The 24,988-nt window shown below is 36.7% G+C and overlaps 1 protein-coding gene across 4 annotated transcripts; it reads left to right on the top strand.

Annotated features, from left to right (window-relative positions):
- Nucleotides 1-1,853: 1,853 nt before the first annotated feature.
- Nucleotides 1,854-24,638, top strand: LOC127850309 (uncharacterized). 4 transcript variants are annotated; one of them, XM_052383250.1, is made up of 6 exons: nt 1,854-2,014; nt 9,866-9,952; nt 12,569-12,622; nt 17,732-17,932; nt 21,034-21,316; nt 21,731-24,638. In XM_052383250.1, exons 2-6 carry the CDS (start codon nt 9,937-9,939, stop codon nt 23,556-23,558), a joined length of 2,382 nt encoding a protein of 793 aa, XP_052239210.1. In that variant the 5' UTR covers nt 1,854-2,014; nt 9,866-9,936; the 3' UTR covers nt 23,559-24,638. The 4 variants fall into 4 exon arrangements, with proteins under 4 accessions (XP_052239210.1, XP_052239212.1, XP_052239211.1 ...); XM_052383252.1 differs by having other exon boundaries at nt 1,927-2,060; XM_052383251.1 differs by having other exon boundaries at nt 1,948-2,096.
- The last annotated feature ends 350 nt before the right edge of the window (nt 24,639-24,988 follow it).

The raw sequence follows: 24,988 nt of genomic DNA, 5'->3' as shown, positions 1-24,988 counted from the left end.
GTGAATCAAATGTTTCATCACATTCGGATAACTCGGTCCTGAGGCTCGCTCAAAAAGTACCAGAAAGCAATACCGGATGGGCCGAATGAGGGACGTACATTTGTTTTGTTGATACGTTTTATCAGGGCGGTTAGTATCCACTTCCACAAAGTCAAAACATATAAGTTATTGTAATAACAGAGAGAGTACGAGAGTTTGTGTCCGCGCTACAACCGACACTAAAAAATCCTCTCGAGGTGCCTTAAAAAGATAATATTTCAATAGTGTGCTTTGCATATGGCTGAAAACGAACGTCGAAAAATGATTGTATGCTCATTGTAAAGCAATTAAACACCTCTAATTCGATGGTAGTTTGGCTTAGCCATGCATTCAAATGTTGCTAAACAAATAATTTGACATTCTTTACATCGTTGGTAACCTATTGGTTCTTGACTGTGTTTACATATAGTTCCTTAAATAAAACTTATAGCCGTTCCTCAAATTTATAAAATATGTAGAGACTCTGGCATTTTTACATTAAATTGTTTAAAGGGTAACTATTTCTATAATGCTGAACGTTTTATCTGTTTGGTCACCATGATCTGAGCTTATATCATACATTAATATCTGCCTGATATAATTCTACCTGATACATATTGTATGAGGTCCACAAGAAGATGTTATCAAAACAGGCTTACTGTTGATTTATTCTAAGTTATTTTACATTATTACATATTGCTGGCAATAAACCTATAGATACAAAACAGAAAACCAAAATAAGAATGGAAGTGAAATTAAAACATATCATTATGAGTCAACCGGCCTCACGCGAAGTATCCGTACATATTTTAAATATTTATAGGCGCGTAATTCGAACAAACCTGTTTTAGTGGTTTGTCGGGCATTGCTATTTGATTCGATTATTAACAGTATCGAGAATCATCGCGCTCATTCTTAATACATTAGTCAATATGGTGGAATAATTCTTGTTAAGTTAATCAAAAATAATATTTATCATGGTTGGTTGAAAACACATTTAGAATCAATTATTGACATACCATACTTATATCGCTGAATATCTTCATTTTTCATATTTCTGGTCTAACGAAAACTCCAGGTCACTTAGTTCACGGATAGCGTCTATATTATACAACGATTATTTTACTGGCCGCGAACTCAGGTCAGCACATAAAGAAGTCGTGAAGACGCAGCGATGACCTGTAAATAAACTCTGACATTCACACACACTGGCCGCGAACTGACCCTGATACCTCGCGGGTTGAAATGCAATGCATTAAAGTGAGGCCACGCTTCCACTGATTTTGATACTTTTACATGTTAACATGTTGACAGGAATATGGAAGTACTTAATATGAGAACATAGCCTTTAAGAAAAACGCTGTTGCGCTGGCAATCCTCTGAAAATAAAAGGTGCACGCACAAACTGTACTGGTGTCGAGAGTTGAGTGTAGAATTGTTCTATCTATGAAGCCTTTTCATTAGAGATAAAATTGTTTCGTGCAGTAAAACAGTGTTACAAAGACGCGGATATGTTTCCAATGTTCAGGTGGCATACTCAAATCAGTCAATGGAATAAATGAAGTGTATTCATTCATTTTATTTGAATTTTATTGGACACGTACACAGGTCAGGTAAGGTCAAAAGTGACGTTAAACATCTATGCCGAATAACAGATGTATGGGCCTCTCATTAACGTAACTAAACACAATGAAATCCAGGAATAAATGGGTAGCCAAGCTAGTAAACTGAAATAGACTGTTTAGAAGATAAAACTCAACGGCTGGTTATCATATTCGTACTTCGACTGATAAATGGCAAATATACTTGTCTGATCAGGGGAACCAGTGAATCGAAAAATAGTGTATTTTAATCATTGATCGACTAAATATTTAGTGATTGGTAACCGATGACTCATGAACACACGGTTCGCGTAAAAATAAACACAGGTTAAAATTGGGTCATGAGGTATCAAAAGCTGACACTTGAAAGGCGTTTTTCAGGAAGACAACTTAAGGTATAAACACAAATCTTATTCAATGGTATTTGTAGCACGGTTCTACGTGAGTGAATTGTTATCCACGTCTCGTTTGTCTAAGGTAGACACTGTCACTGTATTGCGCAGGTCTTTTTCTTTGTTGAATAAGTAGCATGAACCAATGATTTTTTTAAACATAAATAATTGATGTCAAATGCCTGCAGGAATAATATTTAAGGTATTAGAAAGCATTTTCTTTTTGTTTTAATGGATTACTTTGAAAATTCTATTTTTTATGCATTTTTTAGCAACAAGGTGTAATGAACTTTAAAATAATGTTATTGAATTTCTAACCAAAAACTGGTACCATGGCAATACTGGATGGATTGCAAACTTTTCTTCAAAACAATCCGAATTCTAATGCTTTTTCTTGATAAAATATTTCCTATACTAACTAGAAATACCACTTTTGATCAGAAAATTAATACAAAAAGAGGTTTTAGTTGTTTTTAATTTCAATAAGCATACTGTTTACGTTCTGTTCATATCTTCCTAACAATCTGTTATCCTAGCGTTACCAGTTTCCGATAATTTAACAATAAAACTCACCTTAAAAAATTGTCTGTGTTTATTGTCGTCTTTTCTGTCACTGCATCGTCAAGATGAATACCAAAAACCAGTTAATGAAAACCAGTTAAAAACGTATACACTTGTAATAAGTAAATTTGTTACCTTAATTCGCAGCATTTTCACGAAATTGTTGAGCTACAAAAAATCGCAGATGTCGAACGCACTTGCTTGCAAGTTGTTTACCTGTGACGTCATGTAGTAAACAAAAACACGCGCAATATCGGAACCTATCGGAAATAGGTGTCTATCGGAAACTGGTAACGTCACGATATGTCATCATTTTTATAGGACAATATTTAATGTATTGTGTTTTATAATTTTGAAATGAAAACATTAATATTGTTTAAGACTAATAAACAAAACATACTGATTAAAAGTGATTTTTGTTGTTATTATTGGCATTTTATTTTACATGTGTAGCAAGTTTAGGTAAATCTTTACCTATGTATTTTTTCAAACTATATATATACAATTAACATTTTTGTACCAGAAATGTGTTATTAGATAAAAGTTTCTCAATACAAATAACTAAAAATATATAATAACTCAAGTTTAAACATACATAATATGTGTCATAATTTCAAAAATAAGTGGGTGGCTGAAGCTTAAGTAATTGATAAAACAATCATAAGAAGGATAAACTGAAGTATGATTTTTCAATGGTTTATGCGCTAAATTTGAGATGTCTTTTTTAGCAGTTATATAAAGTGTGCCTGACCAAAATAAATGTTATATTACTTTCAAATCATTTATGTATTGGTATACAACAAGAAAGTGATAGAATATTTGCGGAAAACATAAGAATTTTTGATGGAAACTTGTTTGCTGAAATTTACCGAGATGTTCAGGAAATGACAGATCGTCGGTTTCCGAAAATAATACATGTCATGGTTTCTGAAAAACAAAATGGATGTACCCAAAGATTTTGGTGTTATTGACTATTACTGGTTGATAAATGTATGATCTTGCTTCTTATTTGAAAAAGTGATGCTTTCAAGGCTGATAAACTTGAAATATGAAAGCTATTCGGTCGTTTGGCCTTTGTATGTCAATACATCTGTACGATCGGTAATTTCCGTAAGCACTCGTAAAATTGTAGAAGACACAAGTTTTAATCACAATACTTATGTTTTCCACTTATATTCGACCACTTTCTTGTTCAATACCAATACATAAATGATTTCAAAGCAATATTTTATTGATTTCAGCAAGGAACACCGTCTATAACCGCGAAAAAAAAATCCAAACTTTTTGGTTTACGATTTTTATTTTCTAAATAGCTTGCATAGAGCATGGCATTGAATGTTCTGCAAGATAAATGTCTCTCCTTTCTTGATTGGATGATTTCAGACTGTTTAATCCAATTTGAAAAGAGCTTTAAAACTTAATTTAGACCCATGTTAAGCGAGATAATAAAGAACCACTTTTTGGTTACTGCCGATTTGTGACATCACGAGTTGCCTCCCTTGTTGGTTCATGCTAGAATAAGTTCTTCTTGAATGCTCTGAGCTTTTATGAGTACATACGTACAGCTCAGAATTGCCATAAGGAACACTGATTTTTAATTGGTTAAGTCTATTTTACGATCAATTGTACGAAATGTTCTTTGATTTTGAGTAGTAATGTTTCTTTAAATGGTCGGGAGCAATCAAATAAGACGTTTGATTCCAATTAATTGTATTTATAACTTTAATTACGCACGACCGCAACACACATCAGTTAAGGTTAATTTTTGAAGCAAGTTCTTTATACTTTTTTATTTTCTGCAATAGTCGTAAAAATTAAAAAAATTAAAAGATTGCTGTGGCGTAGTGGATATAGTCAGCGATTTCTTTTGTCCAATTGGGAAAAGTACCCGTACCGGTCTAATTGGGAAAAATTGAGGCGTGAAAGCCTGAAAATTGGGAAAAGTCGAGTCGTGAAACCCTCAAGTTGGGAAATTGGTGTATTTGATTTCATGCTCCGAAATACTTTAAAATTGATAACTAAGTGTTTTCAAGCTGTCAATATTATATTTACCTAGGTTCAAACCATAGAGCTGCATAGGGAAACTAACAAAATGTTGCATTCCCCCCCCCCCCCGCAAAAAAAAAACAAAAAAATAAATAAAAAAATTACCTTAAATTGGGAATTTTTTTGACAGCAATTGGGAAAATTGTAGTTTTTTCGTAATTGGGAAAGTGCTGTTTACTGGTTCTTTATAAAGAAGGAAAAAATTGCTGATGGTGTCCGCCTATCGATCGGGAGGCCACTGGGAGTGTTCCTTTGATCTCCCCAAAAAGACACCATGTACTGGTTTTAGTCCCAGGAAACGGACTCGAGAGCGTTTATATAAGCCCACGGCTTTTGATGCAATGGAGCTTAAATAAATAAGTTTAAACTATTTAAAATAAAACAAACAATTTGAGCATATCTTTAATTGCTCTTACTCCACATGTACCGGTAAAAATAGATCATTCTCGACCATTATTAGGGGACAAACACCACAATTGATCCCCATGAACTACCCATAAATCGTTCATACCTGTTATCTAAGCCCCTTATGCACACACCACTGATAAGAGCGTGCATGTTTTGATTGAACATTGGCCGAATGCAGACAGCAAGCGCTTGTGAGAATTTCAAGTGCACGCATTTTAGCCCGCTGGGCTAAAATCGCCTGGGGAAATCATAATTCTTATAATCCATGCATTACACTTTTGTTATTTTCTATTTTGTATATGGCTTAAAGCAATTGTATGCTTTTGAGCTAATACATGTTGCTGCTGTAGATGTTGTATTATAATTCCCTTACGGCAGATCTAAGGGTCGTCGTTCCTTTTGTTTCTTCCAAAAGTCTGTTGTCTGACCGCTTTTCATTTACAATTAACATAAGTATTAATTAAAATTTGAACAAATTGTATAGAAAATTCCTGTCCATTTAAAACAAATGTTTAATATTCGAAAATAAACTTTCTTATAAACATAAATTGTATGTTTGGAGAAAAGCATAGGTTAACCGTTTATTGGTACATGTTGTAAACACACTGTGTGCGTTCCTTTAATTTTTCTTTTGGTTAATAAAAAATGTTCCATATGAAAACAAGTTGACATTTGCATTTATGGTTGACGTGTTTGAAACTTTGATTAAAATCTTTCTTCTGCGAGCACACCATATCATGTAAGTTATCTTAATTTGCTCATTATAGATATATTGATGATCTATTTGTGTTAATTCATGCCAGAAAATAGTTTATGTTGCTAATTTTACCAATAAATCAGCGCCTGTAATCCAGGCAGTAAAATTTCTATGGTAAATCGTGTTACCAGTTGCAACTCCCAGCGACCCTGAGGGTCAATATAGCTGGGAGTTGTATTATTGCAACTATTTGTTGAATTTGAAATGACAACACAGTCTTTTACCCTTAATTTTACTGCAGGCACTCGGCATAAGATGCTATTCCTCACCCCAATCTGTAACCCCCCTTCCCAACTGCAACTTTCCCCCTCCAAATGCCCTTCAATTACTCAAAATTGGGGACAATTGAACATTACCAGTACAGTCAAGTTACCATTACCGGATCAGTAGCGTTATTAAGTTGTTCTGGTGGAAGGCAATACATGTTTTGAGACTTCTTTTACACCAGTTTGATTAAATATTACCTTTGCTTACTGATTCAGCGCATAGTCTTATTTTTAAACGCATTCAAAATGTATTTGTGATACCGGTACTTTTTTCGCCGCAGAATCCATGCATTAGCCATAACGGATCACGTGACTGAAACCACTCAGGGGGGGGCATCTAACACGCTATTTGAACTGTCGAAACATGAAATGTGTTCTTTACAATGACCAAGTTACATTTCCAGTTATAAATTATATTCATATATTTGACTAAAATTTGTAATTAATTGTTTTCTGTATGTGATCTTGTATCCACACTTTACACATGGTGTTCTTGTGTGAGTCTGTTGTAAAATCCTAAAAAGATCAACAAGATATGATCATCTTATAAACCATGTAAATTGTTTGAATCATATCTTATATGATATTGAACATGGGGCATATATAAAACATTAAGATTGAGATCATTTATTGTAAGAATCAACACGATATGCATATATTAAAATATAATATTTTATCAATACACATATGAACCACAGGTGGTAAGCGTTTTGCTATGATATTAATTAGTAAAAACATCATTTTGAAGGATAAATAATCATATTATAACGAAAAATTATCTTTTCTGAAAAAAAAATCACTATCAAATATATATATAACAAGGTATGCAAGGTTATATACCGGAATATATTTGATAGTGATTTTTTTTTCATAAAATTAAATTTTTCGTTATAATATGATTATTTATCATTCAAAATGATGTTTTCACTAATTAATATCATAGCCACACGCTAACCACCTGAGATATGAACACGCTTGATCCGTTATTGCCCTAATTCTTAATTTCATTTAAGGTGTTGCAAAATCTTAAACACGAATCAAAACTGAAATGGACTTTTGCAGGCGGAAGGACTACTAAATTGCTTTTAAATTAATGCGTAAACTTCCTACTTTACAACAGAGTTATAGCATGTGACCTTGAAAAATATTTAACCTCAATTTGCAAACGAGACATAAGTCATATATACATGTCAGCAAAACATACGGAAATGTTTGACAAAGAGTAGCTCTGACTACAACTCAATCAGTGCATTTAAAGAACAGTCCTTGAAGATGCTTTAGGCAGAATATCATCTAAAAATGTCAACTATTTATCGCGATACACAATCTTGAACATCAATGTGATCCGCTATAGGTAATGATCCGATAATGATAACTTGACTATACTAGCTAAAGAATCTTCAGCGTACAGTTTATATAGTATTGACATACGCCAGTCAAAAATCCTAAAAAGCGGCATTTAAAAATTTGGTTGCCAGAACTATACCGGTACGTAAAAAAGAATGGAAAAGCGTATAATTTTATCGTTGCTTAGCGCGCAACACCTAACACCGAACGCAACACTTAATTATCCTTTTTATCCTAGATATTTCCTTATTATTGGGGGCTACTGTCCCCAATCCCCCCCCCCCCCCCCCTTTGTCAATAGTGCAATAGTCAACAACTGCATACCGGTTAAGTTTTTATTCTTTTTTATTCCTTTTTTAGCTCACCTGATTGCTCAGGTGAGCTTTTGTGACCGGTCTATGTCCGTCATATGTCCGTCCGTCCGTCCATTAACATTTGCTCGTAAACACTCTAGAGGCCACATTTCTTGTCCCATCTTCATGAAACTTGGTCAGAAGCTTTGTCACAATGAAATCTCGGCCGAGTTCGAAAGTGGGTTGTGCCGGGTCAAAAACTAGGTCAAAAAAAATAAAAACCTTGTAAACACTGTAGAAGTCACATTTCATGCCCAATCTTCATGTAACTTTGTCAAAATGTATGTCTTAATGATATCTTGGTTGAGTTCAAAAGTGGTTCTAATCCGTTGAAAAACATGGCCGCCAGTGGGCGGGGTAGTTTTCCTTATTTGGCTATAGAGAAACCTTGTAAACACTCTAGAAGTCACAATTTTTGCCCAATCATCATGAAAGTTGGTCAAAACATTGGTTCAATTGATGTCTCAGGCGAGTTCGAAAATGGTCAAGATTGGTGAAAAAACATGGCCGCCAGTGGGCGGGGCATTTTTCTCTAAATGTATATAGTGGCAGTTTTGGCTCTAGAGAAACCTTGTAAACACTCAAGAAGTCACAACTTTTGCCCAATCATTATGAAAGTTGGTCAAAACATTGGTTTTATTGATATCTCAGACGAGTTTGAAAATGGTCGGGATCGGTGAAAAGACATGGCCGCTAGTGGGCTGGGCATTTTTCTCTATATGTATATAGTGAAAACATGTGAACACAGTAGAAGTCACATATTTGGCCCAATTTTCATGAAATTTGCTCAGAACATTTGTTTCCTTGATACGAGAGTTGAGTTCAAAATTGGTTCCGGTCAGTTGAATAACATGGCTGCTGGGAGGGAGGCAGTTTTCTCATTATGCCCCCCCCCCCCCCCTTTCGAAGAAGAGGGGGTATACCGGTATTGTTTTGCTCATGTCGGTCCGTCCGTCCACCAGATGGTTTCTGGATGATAACTCAAGAGCGCTTATGCCAAGGATCGTGAAACTTCATAGGTTCATTGATCATGACTCGCAGATGACCCCTATTGATTTTCAGGTCACTAGGTCAAAGGTCCCGATGACCCGAAATAGTACAATGGTTTCCGGATGATAACTCAACAACACTTATGCCTAGGATCATGAAACTGAATTCATAGATACATTGATCATGACTTGCAGATGACCCCTATTGATTTTTCAGGTCACTAGGTCAAAGGTCAAGGTCACGGTGACCAAAAGCAGTAATATGGTTTCCGGATGATAACTCAAGAACGCTTATGCCTAGGATCATAAAACTCCATAGATACATTGATCATGACTCGCAGAAAACCCATATTGATTTTCAGGTCACTAGGTCAAAGGTCAAGGTCACGATGACCCGAAATAGTAAAATGGTTTCCGGACGATAACTCAAGAACGCTTAGGCTTAGGGTCATGAAACTTCATAGGTACATTGATCATAACTCGTAGATGACCCCTATTGATTTTCAGGTCACTAGGTCAAAGGTCAAGGTCACGATGACTCGAAATAGTATGATAAAACTTTAAACAAAAAATTAAATAAAATAGTAATTAAAGCGGAAAGTGCTGTCCCTGATGAGCCTGTTTGGAATGCACAGGCTAAGTGGAAACATCAATATTCCCACATCCATTAAGCCAAGACCTCCTACAACTAGGCTAAAATGATAACCACGATCAGCTTTATACTGCCATAAAATAATATGAGGCACACAACAAATATTTGAGCCAGGCTCTGTGAAAAGGGGGTTATGTGGGTTAAGACTTAAGTGTCGTCCTAGATAAGCCTGTGCAGTCGACACAGTTTAATCAGGGACAACTCTTTCCCTGTAAACTTGATTTTCGGTAAGAAGAGACTTTATACGAAAAATATCACAAAAGCGAAAAGTGGTGTCCCTGCTTAGCCTATGCAGGCTGCACAGACTGATCTGGGACGACACTTTACGCACATGCATTAAACCCCCTTTTCTCAGAGAACTGCCCATTTTTAATCCAAAAACAGAGAGTAGTTTTAATGCATGTAATTTACATAACCTCCCCTTTAAGGCATGTACATGCTTATGAACTCTGCCTCTGTTTTATCTATTATTCAGTGGTGAAGTCAGATCCAGTTAGCGGCTCAGTGAGCACAGCTGACAATTAGCTAACTATCAGATCAGCAATCATGGCAGTCAGGAAAGGTAGTGTTTACTTTACATATACGCATTAACATGTATATCCATGTTTGTTCGAGTCTTGTATTGTAAATAATTATTTTATTATTTCCCTTCAGATAAACCATTGTTACTTTAGTGTAATTCTAGAGTGAGAGAATATGGGTTTGCTTGATCTAAGTGTTTTTTGCTTGATCTAAGTGTTTGTCATTGTTTTGATGATGATGATGATGATATGATAGTTATATATATTTTAGAAATTATTTATTATTTTGTATTGCATGTACCTGTATTGACCTAAAGCTTTGATAGTGTAAAGCGCAAAATCATTCCTTACTTACTGACAAATACAAAACAGTTTTTTTTATGTATTTGAAAAGCGGCCTCGGCTTCCCCCATTTTGTGAAAAAAAAGTCGCGCACTTTATAAAATTGTGAAAATTTGAGCAAGCTTCGTGACATTGTGAAAATTCGAGTCATGAAGTTCTTGAAATTGTGAAAATTTGAGTCGCAAATTTCCCAAAATTGTGAAAAACAGCCATTCTCACAGAAGGAGAAAATCCCTGCAAAATTGTGTTGATTGTAAAAGCAACTAGAAATGGCGCTGCAGAGGCCGATGCGTATCCCCACGCCGCATGTTTGACCCAGGGGGGCACCCCAGGGTTGGTAATTGGGCGCTGCATAGTTGAGATTGACCATATTGTCATAAGAGATGTTCATTATCAATTTGAAGTAAATCAGTGTGGAAATGAAGAAGTTATGGTAAAAGGCAATATTTGGTGGGTGTGGTCTATGTGGGCAGGCATGCCCCAGGGTTGGTTATGGGGCCATGCATAGTTGAGATTGACCGTATTGTCATAAGAGATGTTTAGTATCAATTTGAAGTAAATCAGTATAGAAATGAAGAAGTGATAGTAAAAGGCAATTTTGGGTGGGCGTGGCCTATGTTGGGGGTATGCCCCGGGTTGGTAATGGGGACATGCATAGTTGAGATTGACCGTATTGTCATAAGAATTGTTCAGTTGCAGTATCAATTTGAAGAAAATCTGTGTAGAAATGAAGAAGTTATAGTAAAAGGCAATTTTGGGTGGGTTTGGTCTATGTGGGCGGGGTCGCCCCAGGGCTGGTAATGGGGCCATGCATAGTTGAGATTGACCGTATTGTCATAAGAGATGTTCAGTATTAATTTGAAGTAAATTGGCGTAGAAATGAAGAAGTTAATGTAAAATAACATAAACAAATGAGTGAAAATATCTGACCCCACCCCGACCCCCATAACTTTTGACCCAGGAGTCAGATCAAAATTCCAAATAGTGCAGGGTCGCACATTTGCACATAGCTACCATGTTTCTAAGTTTCTAGATTCTAGTGCTTATAGTGTAGGAGGAGATAGTGGCCAGGACAGACGGACAGAGAAAAGCGTGGGGATAATTATAATTCATTGTGCATAATGTTTTATGTAAGGTGTTGCAATGTCAGTTAATTTCCTATTCATGCTTATATAATGAACTGATTATCAGTGATGTTTATCAATTAATGCTGACTCAATACAAGCGTTCTAAAGTCTACCTATAACCAGCAAAATACTCTAATTATAGCACTTAGCAAAACAAGTTTTACCCTTTGCAAATATTAAGCTTTTTAGCTCGACTATTATATATGAAATATATATAGTGGAGCTATCCTACTCACCCCGGCGTCAGCGTTGCCGTTCCCGTGTCCGTTTGCATGCATATGTTAAAGTTTGCGTACTATCCCAAATATTTTCAATGTCCCTTGACATATTGCTTTCATATTTTGCATACTTTTTACCATCATGACCCCAACCTATAAACAAGAGCAGACAACTGTATCAAGCATTTTGACAGAATTATGTCCCCTTTTATACTTAGAATATGCATAATATTGATAAATCTATGTTAAAGTTTGCATACTACCCCAAATATTTCCTGTGTCCCTTGACATATTGCTTTCATATTTTGCATACTTGTTAACCAACATGACCCCAACCTATAAACAAGAGCAGATAACTGTATCAAGCATTTTGACAGAATTATGGCCCCTTTTGTACTTAGATAATTGAACATTTTGCTTAAATTGCCATAACTTCTTAATTTATGATCAGATTTTATTAATACTTTGACAAAACAACACTTACCTGAATACCACAATGGATTCCACCCAAACAAAACTCTACGCCCCAATCAAGAATCACTGCCCCCCTGCCTCCCCCCCCCCAAAAATATAGTTTTTTCCCTTTTGTTTTGTTTTGAAAGATCATCTTATAAATGACCACACCCCACATTATATTATACTCACCCCCCTACCCCCCCCCCCCCCAATTGTTTTTCCCTTTTCTTTGTGAAAGATCGTCTAATAAATTACAACACCCCACATTATACCCTCCTCTCAACCCCCCCTACCCCCCCCCCCCAAAAAAAAAAATTAAACATTTTTTTCTCCTTTTTTTATTTTTGAAAGATCGTCTAATAAATTATTGAATATGAACAATTGAATAGTCGAACGCGCTGTCCTCTGACAGCTCTTGTTTTAATTGGTAATTTACAGAATATGTACCACTTTGTGTTCAACGCCTAATTGATTAGACTAAGAATTAATTGTGTATCCCACAACGTGTTTTCAGGATTGCAGAAATTGGTGTTGCTGTTGGCAGTATGGGTGGCCTTCATAAAGCAAGGTATATATTTTGATATCATAGAATATAGCTTATTTTAAACATTGAAAGACATTTTCATATTTCCTGACAGTTTAAGTAATTTGTTGTGGATTTATTCCAGGATTTGCATAAAAGGAAGTTTAAGAGTAATTTTAACCCAGTTTTGGCTGCAGTTCTTCAAAAAATATAGCTACCGAAGTTCCAAGACTTGCAAAACAGTTTTAATGATTCTGTTAATAATAGAGTAATACGTTGAAAGAAACACTAAGCAATAATTAGTTTAAACCTATTTATTTTAGCTCGATTGAATTTAAAGTACTTACTACTTCTTTGAAACGCTTTTGAGTCCGTTTCCTGGGCCTAGAACCAGTACTTGGTGTCTATAGGGGGAGTTCTAAAGAACGCTTCCACAGTGGGGAGCAAACCCTTGACCTCCCGAATTAAGCAATAATTCATAATAAATACTTGTTTTTCTAATTACATACATGTACGTACAAACTGATGTAGGGCTGATGTTTGAAGTTTAAATAGACCGTTACCAAATTCCAGAAATGAAGAATATTAGGAATTGCCTCACTTGGAAGGACAATTAATGAGCAAGGCTGGCCAAGTAATGGCCAGAATTTCCAATATAGGAATTAAAATGTGTTCTGATTGTTGTACAAAGTTATACAATTTTGTTATGATTATCAAGTTTACATATTTATTCATAGTTTTAGTGTTGCAATATTTATTTGGATACAGATTATATGCCTAAGCTTGTTTTCAGTGTAACCCTTTCCCACTCCGAAGCAAAGTAAAAATGGCTATGTGCAAACAGCATAAAACCAGAACAGTCTGCGAGTTATTTTCAGGTTTTATGCTGTTTGCTGCACATCAGTATCTAAGGGTTGGAAATGAAGCCTTTAAAACTTGAATCTACACAATGTAGTAAGAAAGGTCTTTAATTTAATGTAACTTTCTAAGAGACTACAAATGCGTCAAAATACTATCCTAAGTGAGGAAGCGTATACTTATAAGCAATGATCGCTCTTTATTTTAATTTAATTCATCTCAGGAACACATGTACATGTACAATTTTATAATCCATTTTGTCATCAAAAGCAATATTATGTATTTAGTCATAGATCTTAATGTAATGTACTTAATTATGCATATATAAATGTTGCTTTATTATACATATAAATGTTGCTTTAACGGGAATCATTTGTGATGAAGCCAGTCAAGCTGTTGTGACAGTGGCATGTGTTTTACTTAATTGATTGGTATATTACTGTGTGTATTAGATAGCGGCAGCATGTTTTTGTAAGATAACATATATGATTACAAATTGGTCATGTGCTTGTATTATATCAGGATCATTTCCTTGATAAGACAAGGCTCACTCAGCTAAATGTGGTCAAGGGCTCATGGAATGAACACAAGACAACTTGTCTTGTGTTCATTCCATCTTGTCAAGATTGCAAGCAACAATTTTAATAATCAAATGATACTATTTTATTAAAATATCATTATGCTTTGTTGGAAATTACGTTGGTTTGGCAAGAAGTAAAATTAGTCATATTTATAGAACATAAAAGTATAAATACTGCTAGGCGCTATCTTGTGTTCTCAAACCTTAATGTTGATTCATTGAGAAATAATTGCATATTGATAATAGCTTAAAATGGGAAAAGGATCTATAGATACTTTTTTTGCCTTTATGAAGAGTGCATGACTTTTGTTGCACACTTAAAAAAACTACGAATTGTGCAGCGCTATAGAAAACCTGGCTAATTGTAAGTGTGCTTAATGTTGTCCCAGTTGAGCCTTTACAATCATTGAGGCTAATAAGGGACGACTGTCACACTTTCTGTCTGGACTTGATTTGTGTTAAGAAGAGACTTCCTTTAACATGGCAAGTGTTGTACCTTGCACAGGCTAACTCAGGACTATGCGTTACACACATGCATTAAGCCCCGTTTACTAAGAGCGCTGCGGTTTCATGTCAGCAAAACTCTTTCAAAATTAGAGACCAGTTAGTTTGAGACTTCCAACATTAGAGGCAAGGAAGTTTTAGACTTCCAAGCTAAGAGGCAAGGAAGTTTGAGACTTCTTAATTTTAGAAGTTCATGGAAGTTCCCCTTAATCCAAAGGTTGAGTTTGCATTAACAGTTTCCCCACACCATTTTTGTGACAATTTGTCATACCAAGATCTAAGGTCGTAGCCCCAGTCCTAGTGTAGATGTCATCTTAGCTATCGAAAAAGATTCCCTCTCTATTATCTAAATACAGTCAATCTTGTGCTTGCGACCACTCGAATTAAGCGACTTTTGTCTTATGCGACCACTTTGAATCCCGCCCGAGCGTTTTTACTATGTTTTCATATTGTATTAAGCGACTTTTGTCTTACGCGACCAGCGACCGCTGATTTTAGTGTATTTTTATGTCCAAGTCTTGAATTAAGCGACCACTTTGAGGTAAACGTGGTAAATCTGTTGACCGTTCAGGGACAAATAAGTGCTAATTGCTTATCTAAGCCGATAGATTAACGATTACACCTTTGTTTTGATTTCACACCAGCCATTTTCCTTTGTCTCGATGACCGGTTCTGACCGGCGTTAATGCTGACTGCGTATCAATTTTTGGTGTTGAATAATACAGCGAGGTATTGCCGACAGTCTACGGGTTGACGAGTTTACTATCTGGGACGTTACGTGACACATTTGATCGCCGATTTTATTGCAGAAACAATGCGCCGACGCGACAAACATTTTTACAGCATTCTCGAGATGTGTAAAAAATAAACTATTTATCTGGAACATGTGTCGAAATCCGTTCAGTAAAAAATTGTAATTGCTATTATGCTAATTAGTTTGTGTTAGCAAGTTTTCCAATCAAGCCTGTTTATTTAGTTTTCAATCGACGTGTTTTATTTATTTAGCTATGTACCATAATCAAGTCCGATTTCCATAAGCTTACATGCAGAAATTAAAATGTCAAAACGGAAAGTGTTAACGTTAAATGAGACAATTCGGGTTACTTGGAAGTGTCTAAGAGAAAAAGTGCACGTAAATTAAATCGCGAATGAGTTTTGAGTCGGAAAAACCCAAATTCTCCATGCAAACCATTTATATTGTATTTATAATTAAATTCTTAATACATTCAATTAGAGAGAACAAATAAAACTAATTTTAAGTAAAAAATTGTTTTATTAATTTTATTTATATTTAGATTCATTTGATTACAAAAGCTGAAATCAATTTATCAAAAGGAGATAATCCTACAACTGGATTTAAAATCAAAGGTCTGCATTCATCCCAAATGACCTTTTTTTATTTAAAGACCAGTTTATTAAGAGAACACTTTTGGTTACTCCCTTCACTGGTCTCTAAATACAAGATTGACTGTATTACAGTGCAGCTGTATGCGTGTGTTTAAATAAAAATGACAAACAAATATTATCAAAATTTTGATGAACTTGCTCTAGACAGTCCATACATGTTAATTAAACATAACCTGATAAAATGTATGAGTGACATAATAAGATAATGATAACCGATATTTGATGATTAAATCACACATCTAAGTGAACATATTAATGTCAATTAACTACAAATAAATAACAAAATCTAACAATTCACATTTGACGTTATCAGTATTTTATCAACAAGTGCATGAATAAGAATGGTCAAATTCCTGTTTGAAAGTAATCATGGTCTATATGGCTCATAGGTTGAAAAACGAAAGTGATTAGATTAATTAGCCCAGCGTTTAAGTGGTAAACAGACTGCTCAAAAGTGGTTAAAATATCAGTGCTCCTGCTAAAATTGTAGAGGGCCTGGTTCCAATTTGTAAGAGAGAGTAAGGACTTAAGTCCCACTGATCACACACTACAGTACATTAAAAAAAAAAGGACTATTGTCCTTAGCAGTGGTTAACAGCTCATTTAAACAAGAACTACGATTAATGTCCGTCCTATTCAAAACGGGCAAATGTTCCCTGGGACATGATAACAAGTTATGTCCCTTGGTAATGACCATCTTTGGAATGGCTTTGGTCCAGTGAAGGGCTATGGTTAGTTGACCTAGTCTCAGTCATTGATGTGTCAACATCACAACAGATACTATTCATACCATCACACGGTGCCTATACCATGTGACTTTTTCGGATCTGTGATCCAGTTTACATTTTTTAAGGATCTCTTTTGAAATATTTTACCATTTCTAATGGGATAAAGTGTAGAGCCCGCTCATTTGTAAGAGTTTAATTTCTATTGGTATCATGATCTTTTTAAACAAATAAGTATTTTTTTAGTAAAGCGCAACCGCGCGTTTGTAATATGAAATCCCCACACTGATCCGACATTTTTCTTACCGTTCAAAAGCGCGGTTGCACTTTACAGAAAAAATACTTATTTGTTTAAAAATATCATGATACCAATAGAAAACTCTCACGAATGAGCAGGCTCTCCACTTTATCCCATTAAAAATGATGAAATATTTAAAAAGAGATCCTTAAAAAATGTTAACTGGATCGCGCTTTAGTCTCCAAACACAGATCAAAAGCCACGTGGTATAGGCACCGTGTATCAGCTGGTTCTGTGAAAACTGGGCTTAATGCATGTGTGTAAAGTGTCATCCCAAATCAGCCTTTGCAATCTTCAGAGACTAATCAGGGGTTACACGTTCTACTTTAATGGTAGTTAACGTTTAAAGGAAGTATCCTGATAGCAATGATACACTTTAGGCGGGAACTATTGTCCCTGATTAGCCTGTGTTGACTGCTAAAGCTTATCTGTAAAGACACTTTGCACATTTGCATTTAGTCCAGTTTTTCCAGAAGAAGGCTCTTAGAAGAAATGTCTTATTTCTAAGTGAAATGATCCATGTCAGTTTCAAACATGTAAGTCATGAGTCTTAATATTTTTCCAAAGTGTATATAATGTGTTCTTATGTTTTTGTTATTTATACAAACATTTAAGACTTTCAAACATGAAATAAGTCTATGTAAACGTTTTTTGAAGTCACCTTGTCAAATCAATGGGATAATTGTTATGTCCAGTTTTCTATCCATCATTGGGAAAGAGACCCATGGGACTAACTAAGATCTCATTACAACCCTTCACATGTATTTGTCCTTTATTTACAGGCAATGCTGAAAACATGAACGGGCGTTATCTTGTTGCTAGTGGATCTAATCAAGGTGTGCCGTTCAACGATGATTACGCTAGCAAGGGACACGAGTACTTTGATGTGTGGTCGCCAGAGCTGGCAACACACTATGGAGAAGTGTTCTGGACGGATCAGGGTAACAACCCGATACCAAAGGAGATTATTGATCGGTTCAAAGGTTGGTTATAAGTTATAGATTGTGTTTTGTATAATTGTGTTTTGTTGGTTGTGGAAATATCTACATAAGTTACCTGTCCATTGAAGAGTGTATTTGTAAAACCTGATTGTTTCAAAACAAACTGAATTGTTAAAGAGTAATTTTAGCCAAGGCTTGCTTGATATACTTTAGAGAAAATCAATAATATCACATGTCAAACACAGCCTGTAATTATGGTTGTTTAAAGGGAAATATGAGTGACCCATAATAATGTAGAAGTTAGATAAGCCTTGTTTTGGGAAAGCTGGGCTTTATGCACGTGCCTAAAGTGTCGTCTCTGATTAGCATCTGCAGTCTGCACAGGCTAATCAGGGATGACATTTTGTGCCGAAACATTTTTTTTTACCAAAGAGAATTCCTTGAAATGAAAAAATCCATAAAAGCTGAAAAATGTTGTCCCTGATTAGTCTGTGCAGACTGCAGATGCTAATCTGGGACAAAACTTAATGCACATGTATAAAGCGCAGTTGTTGCAGAGCCTAGCTCAATTGGAGTCACACATAGCATTTCCTTACCATGGAGTCACACATAGCATTTCCTTACCATGGAGTCACACATAGCATTTCCTTACCATGGAGTCACACATAGCATTTCCTTACCATGGAGTCACACATAGCATTTCCTTACCATGGAGTCACACATAGCATTTCCTTACCAATGGTCTTTATACAAATGTAAGAAGCACTGAAGTATGTTGGCAGAAGAAAAATGCATTGACAATATAACATTTACATAGCCACAGGATATATTGGCCATGTTTGAGACTTCAAAATATGGATTTTATGTCTGTCTCATGTTTAACATCTAGAAAAGGTTTGTGAGAAAAAATTGGTTAATACAATATTTAGTTTAGAAATAATTTCAGATTTTTCATTTTTAGTAACACATACCAGTAATCAAAGATTATAATTATTATGCATAGGAATCTTATCAGAAATTCATTAATAATTTAATATGTTTTTATCGGGTTGTTAAGCAAAAGTTTTGTCTTTTAGCTTTAGAAAAAAAGCCTCGCTCTGAGAAAACTGGGCTTAATTCAAGTGTGTGAAGTGCAGAGCAGACTGCACAGGCTAATCTGGGAGGACACGTGTGAAGTGCAGAGCAGACTGCACAGGCTAATCTGGGAGGACACGTGTGAAGTGCAGAGCAGACTGCACAGGCTAATCTGGGAGGACACGTGTGAAGTGCAGAGCAGACTGCACAGGCTAATCTGGGAGGACACGTGTGAAGTGCAGAGCAGACTGCACAGGCTAATCTGGGAGGACACGTGTGAAGTGCAGAGCAGACTGCACAGGCTAATCTGGGAGGACACGTGTGAAGTGCAGAGCAGACTGCACAGGCTAATCTGGGAGGACACTTAACATGCATGCATTAAGCCAAGTTTCCAGAGAAAGAGGCTTAAAGTGGCTTCAATAGTCTGTTATCTAACCAATGATAGTGTCACCCAAACATCTAGAGTGAAAGAGCAGGGTACTGTCCTGCTGCTTTCCATCCCCCTCCATACTGACCCTGTAGGCTGCTCTACACAATGAGTGTAAAAATGTGCATTTGAAATTAAAACTTTTTTTGGAAAATGTTGAATTGTTTTTTTACAGATTATGCTGAAAACCACACTATCAAGTGATATACTGAGAAATTCCTTGTATTTAGCAAATTTTTAGAAAAACACGTCACTAGACAGGACTGACCTTTCCTTTTTAAGCACCCTATACCTTTTGCGGTTCAAGATATCACCTATCGTTTTTTAAAGAGCACTCCATACCTTTTGTGGTTTAAGATATCATTTAGCCTCTTTTTAAGAGCGCCCAATACCTCTTTAGGTTCAATATACAACCTAGCCTCTATTTTAGTACCTTATACATGTTGTGGTTCAAGATCTCCTTGCCCCCTTTACAGAGCACCATATATTTTTTGTGGTTCAAGATATCTCCTTGCCCCCTTTACAAAGCACCATATACATTTTGTGGTTCAAGAAATCACCAAGCCCCATTTTTATATACCTTTTTAGGTTCAAGATGTCAACTAGCCGCTTTATAAGTACGCTAATTACCTTTTGTGGTTCACATAGCCTCTTTTTATAAGAGCAACCAATACCTTTTGTTTTTCAACATATCACCTAGCCCAATTTTCAGAGAATCCTTTTCCTTTTTATACGCCCATTTAAAAAAAACGGGACGTATTATAGTTTCACCTTTGCGGTGGGCGGGCGGCGTCCACAGCAGTTTCCGCTCTCTAATTCAAATAGTTTTCATCCGATCTTCACCAAACTTGGTCAGAAGTTTCGTTTAGACAATATCTAGGTCAAGTTCAAATATGGGTTATGCCGGGTTAAAAACTAGGTCACAGGGTCACTTAGTGCATTTCAAGCATTTTGTATGGTGTCCGCTCTGTAATAGAAGTAGTTTTCATCCGATAATCACCATACTTGGTCAGAAGTTGTATCCAGACAATATCTAGGTCAAGTTTGAATATGGGTCATGCAGGGTCAAAAACTAGGTCACAGGGTCACTTAGTGCTTTTCAAGCATTTAGCATGGTGTCTGGTCTCTAATTGAAGTAGTTTTCATCCAATCTTCACCAAATTTGGTCAGAAGTTGTATCTAGACAATATCTAAGTCAAGTTTGATTATGGGTCATGCCGGGTCAAAAACTAGATCAGGAGGTCACTTAGTGCATTTCAAGCATTTAGCTTGGTGTCCGCTCTCTAATTGGAGTAGTTTTCATCTGATCTTCACCAAATTTGGTCAGAAGTTGTGTCTAGATGATATGTAGGTCAAGTTCAAATATGGGTCATGGTAAATTTATCAAGTTGACCAAAACCTTCAAAAGGGCAAATCTTGTGACAGTTTGGCACTCTTGTTGTTGTTCAATTGATCCCCTAGCCCCTTTATAAGAGCACTCAATTCCTTTTATGGTTCAATATATCATTGAGCTCCTTTTTAAAGACAACCCTCTACCTGTTTTAGTTCAATATATAACCTAGCCCCTTGTTAAGAGCACCCTTTAGCATTTCTGATTCAAGATGTATGTGAAAAGATACTGTCATGGTTTATTCCACTGCAGGCAAGGTGATGGCCATCACGGGGTATGAGCAAGACCAGGTCATGGTGACCCCAACAGGCAAGCCGGGTTTGAATCCTGACCTGGATGTGTCCGTGCCGATCAACTGGGCATACAACCACCACTACATGGCCTGGATGACAGGAGATCACTCTGAGATGGTGCGCATTTCCAACCCTGACCCCAAGGACGTAAGCGACCATGGTTCTCCCATGCGCTGGATGGCAGTGAACAAGCCGACTTCAAAGCGACTGGACCCCAAAATTCCAACCAGTCAGATGTTCAGGTTTGTTGTCCCTGTTAACCTTATTTAGTGTCAGCTGGGTACATAGTGGAATGTCACCCTCCCAGTTGTATAGTACTTAGATTTATCTGTATTGCAATCTGGAAAATTAATGCAGAATGTGTCTGTGAAAAACGTTCCTTTTTATGTCTTTCGTGTCTATGGTAAATATGTCAGAAAAAGTTTTAAAAAAGTTGGAATATTTTTTGTCTTGATCTTAAAATGATTGATCCCTTTACTCACAAAAATAGCCGTTGTGAGTTCTCTCAAGCAATTTTGCATTTCTCTATTTATGGAACATAAATTGACATTGTGTCATGTGTAACTGAGTAATTTTGTGTTTTACCATTAAAACACTATGGTTATTGTTTACTAATAAATTGGATATTTTTAAATTTATGAGCATTATATTTTCAGTGAGGGAAATGGAGGCGAGTCCAGAAAGAGTTTCCACGGGTATCCAGATGGTTACGCTCAACTAATAGATTCCCCAAATATGTGGCACATAACGCCCATGCAGATTGACACCAGAAATCGCGACTGCGGTGTTACGCCCAAGGACGTCAACAACTGCACAAATCATGTGAACCCAGGACCAGAGCCCAGACAGGCAAGATATGGGCTAGGTATACCGAAAGAGGGATCCCCATACTCTGGTATACTTGAGTGCCCTTGTAATGGCCGCTATGGTGGGGACCCGTCAATCTATGGTGAAGGTACGCTAACCAAGAAAATCAATCATCACTACACATGCATTTCACAGCCGTCCTGTGGTAATGCTGTCATTGGTAATGCACCTGAATGTTTCGACGCCGTCTATCAGCTGGGACTTCTTGTTAGCAAGAACATCACCCTAACACCTGGCACAACTGGTGTTCCAGTCGGCTGTACTGTTCAGTCATTGTCAGACGGAACACTGTCAGCTACGTACAATCCCACTGCGAGCACCACCCAATGCTCAACATCTGTCCAACGTTACGGTACAACAGCCTTCGAAGTTGGTACCAAAATTGGCATCACACTCAATAGCACCATGGCCCTTATCACCATTTCCGGTCCAGATGATGTCTGGTTTGGGGTTGGCTTCAATGCCACTCACATGGCCGATTCTCCTTACACAATCATCATCAACTCCGATGGTGTCTATGAGCGACAGATTGGGACATGTGGCAGCGAGGCAGAACATTGTCCAGGCGATGCGCTGGATACAAGCGTCACTGTTGTCTCCACCACTGTCCAGGATGGCAAACGCACAGTGGTGCTTTCAAGACCTCTCAAAGGCAAAACCTCCAAGCACTACACATTTGATATTACGAATGAAGCTCAAATCCCATTCATTTCTGCTATTGGCTACTCTCAAAAGTTTGACTACCACAAAGCTCACTCGAGTGGGTTGGTAGTGTTGCTGGCTCATGGAGAACAGAACTGCATCTGCGATATCGGGAAATCGGGCTACATGTGTGATAACAATGGAACGAACTGCGACACCTTTGTTAAAAACTGCGTTCCGGCTCCCGATGGAGATTTGCTGTCTCAGCAGAATCCAACATGCAACTCAATCCAGTATGCTGGCGGTCTGCAATGCTGCAAACATGGAAGAATTATGTTGGATGCTGATCAAGAAATTCGTCCGGAGCTGCTGCGCTACCACATGAAATTCCGGTTCTGGTTCCAAGAGTACAAAGTTGACGGCGAGCAAGTCTCGCACTATGATCTTCCAAGGATCTATTACCAAACTGAGGCCTGGGCAGGAGAATACGACATACCCCCAGCATTCGCTGCTCCTGGTAAACCAATCCCAGGCTACCCTAACTGGCCTGCAAATACTCCTACACCGGGTACAAAATGCTCTGGAGATTGTCCTAATGGAAAAGACTGTGACTGCGTACACACAATTGTCTTCAGGTGGACTGTAAGTAACATGCGGCTAATCTATGCAGGCGGCCATTGCCATGCCCCATCTTGTATATCGTTAAACCTTTATCGAAACGATACCGGTCACGAAATGGAACTGCTTTGCAGTCAGATGCCAGTTTACGGTAGCGGTAATGTCACTCACAACAAGTACGATGAGCTGGGCTATCTTGCCCTGCCACCCTGTCTCTGGGGCAATGACAAGGGGCTGCAACCCTCTGTTTTCCTCGGGCCCAATACGCCACTGGTGTCCATCAAGCATAACCACAACACCAATATGGGCCACTATGGGGAGATGGCCTCCTGGCAAATGAGAGGCACTTTCTTCTAGAGTGGCTTCACTTGATATTTTCCTCTTTATTGGCCTCCCTTGATATTACACGACCTTTCTCTAAGACTTGTATATGTTTCCCTTGATTTTTCCAGACTGGCCACCTTTGTAGATTCTTCTAGAATGACTGTCCTTGCAGTTTTCAACTAATCTTAGAGTGATCTCTCTTTAATGTTTTTATTAAATCCTTGAATATTTGTTCTGTAATTATCTCCCTTTATAAGAATTTGCTATCTAGATTTGACTCAGTTGAAGATTTGTCTAGAGTGTTCTCCCTTGAAGATTCATCTTGTGTGGCCCCCTTTAAAGATAATTGCACATGATTGTTGTTCCATTTTTTACTTTTTCACTTGTTTTTATTTTATATAATGATTTCAATTACAATTAATGTGTCAATCGTCTTGTTTTATCACCTGCCCAATTATGGGATTATTTATGTATGGTCTTAACATGTGCAGTGAATTACATTCGTTTTTGAAAAAGGCGCCTTTTGTAGCATTATCTGTATAATATACGCAAGTTTTTTGTTACAGCATCTTTAATTTATTTCTAATTTTATCTGACAGTTTTTACAAAGTAAAAAAAAGCAAAATATTTTTAAAGCATATTTGTATCTTGTGTGTTAAACTTATGGGTATGTCATAGCTATGTTTTTAATCATAATGTGAAAAGTATAAGGATTTAAATTTATAAAAAATATTGTATGTATCATTTCGTAATTTACACTTATGTGCTCATGAGGGAAAAGTAAAAAAATATATTTAATGTATTGGACTTTATTTTTTATTTTTGGAAATGTCGGTACTCAATCTTTTTTATCAGATGTATTATGATGGTATATAATACCCGTTCAGAATTATGAATATTTTGAAATACTCACAATGTTTAATTTAGGGGAATAGTTGCATATATCAATGACCTTGTTTTGAGGAGTGTTGTGCATATAATGTTTATGAGTCTTTACTTACAACATTCCTGCAAATTGTGATATATATGTTGTTAATTGTGAATGCTATCTAATATCTATTTTTTTAAAGAAATCCTGGCGATTGTGGTTTCAAATAAATTGTTTCTGTATTTGGTAGTAGTCCTTTTATTCTTTACTGTGCAAATCTTTAATTGTAAGTTTTTTCACGCATGAATTTTATGCACCAATTAAGGTCCTCTCTCAGCTACCGAGGACTATCAAATTCAAGCCAGACCGTAACTTACTTGGAAACTATCGGTAATGAAATGTGCATCAATTCTGGATAAGTTTTTGCGAAAATCAGAGTTTATTGACAGTTTATCTCAGAGTCTTTACGACTACTTGATTACTGAATTGCCACTGCGACCTTTCAGCTGAAACATTTAATTCTGAGCAAAAGCAGGTCTGATTTACCCCGGCTCCAAATAGACTAGCAGACAGAGGCCAATCATACCTTTAATGT

This window comes from Dreissena polymorpha, chromosome 11 (genome assembly GCF_020536995.1).
Source record: "Dreissena polymorpha isolate Duluth1 chromosome 11, UMN_Dpol_1.0, whole genome shotgun sequence".
Classification (NCBI taxonomy): Eukaryota; Metazoa; Mollusca; class Bivalvia; order Myida; family Dreissenidae; genus Dreissena; species Dreissena polymorpha.
This window is presented reverse-complemented; position numbering and strand designations above follow the sequence as displayed.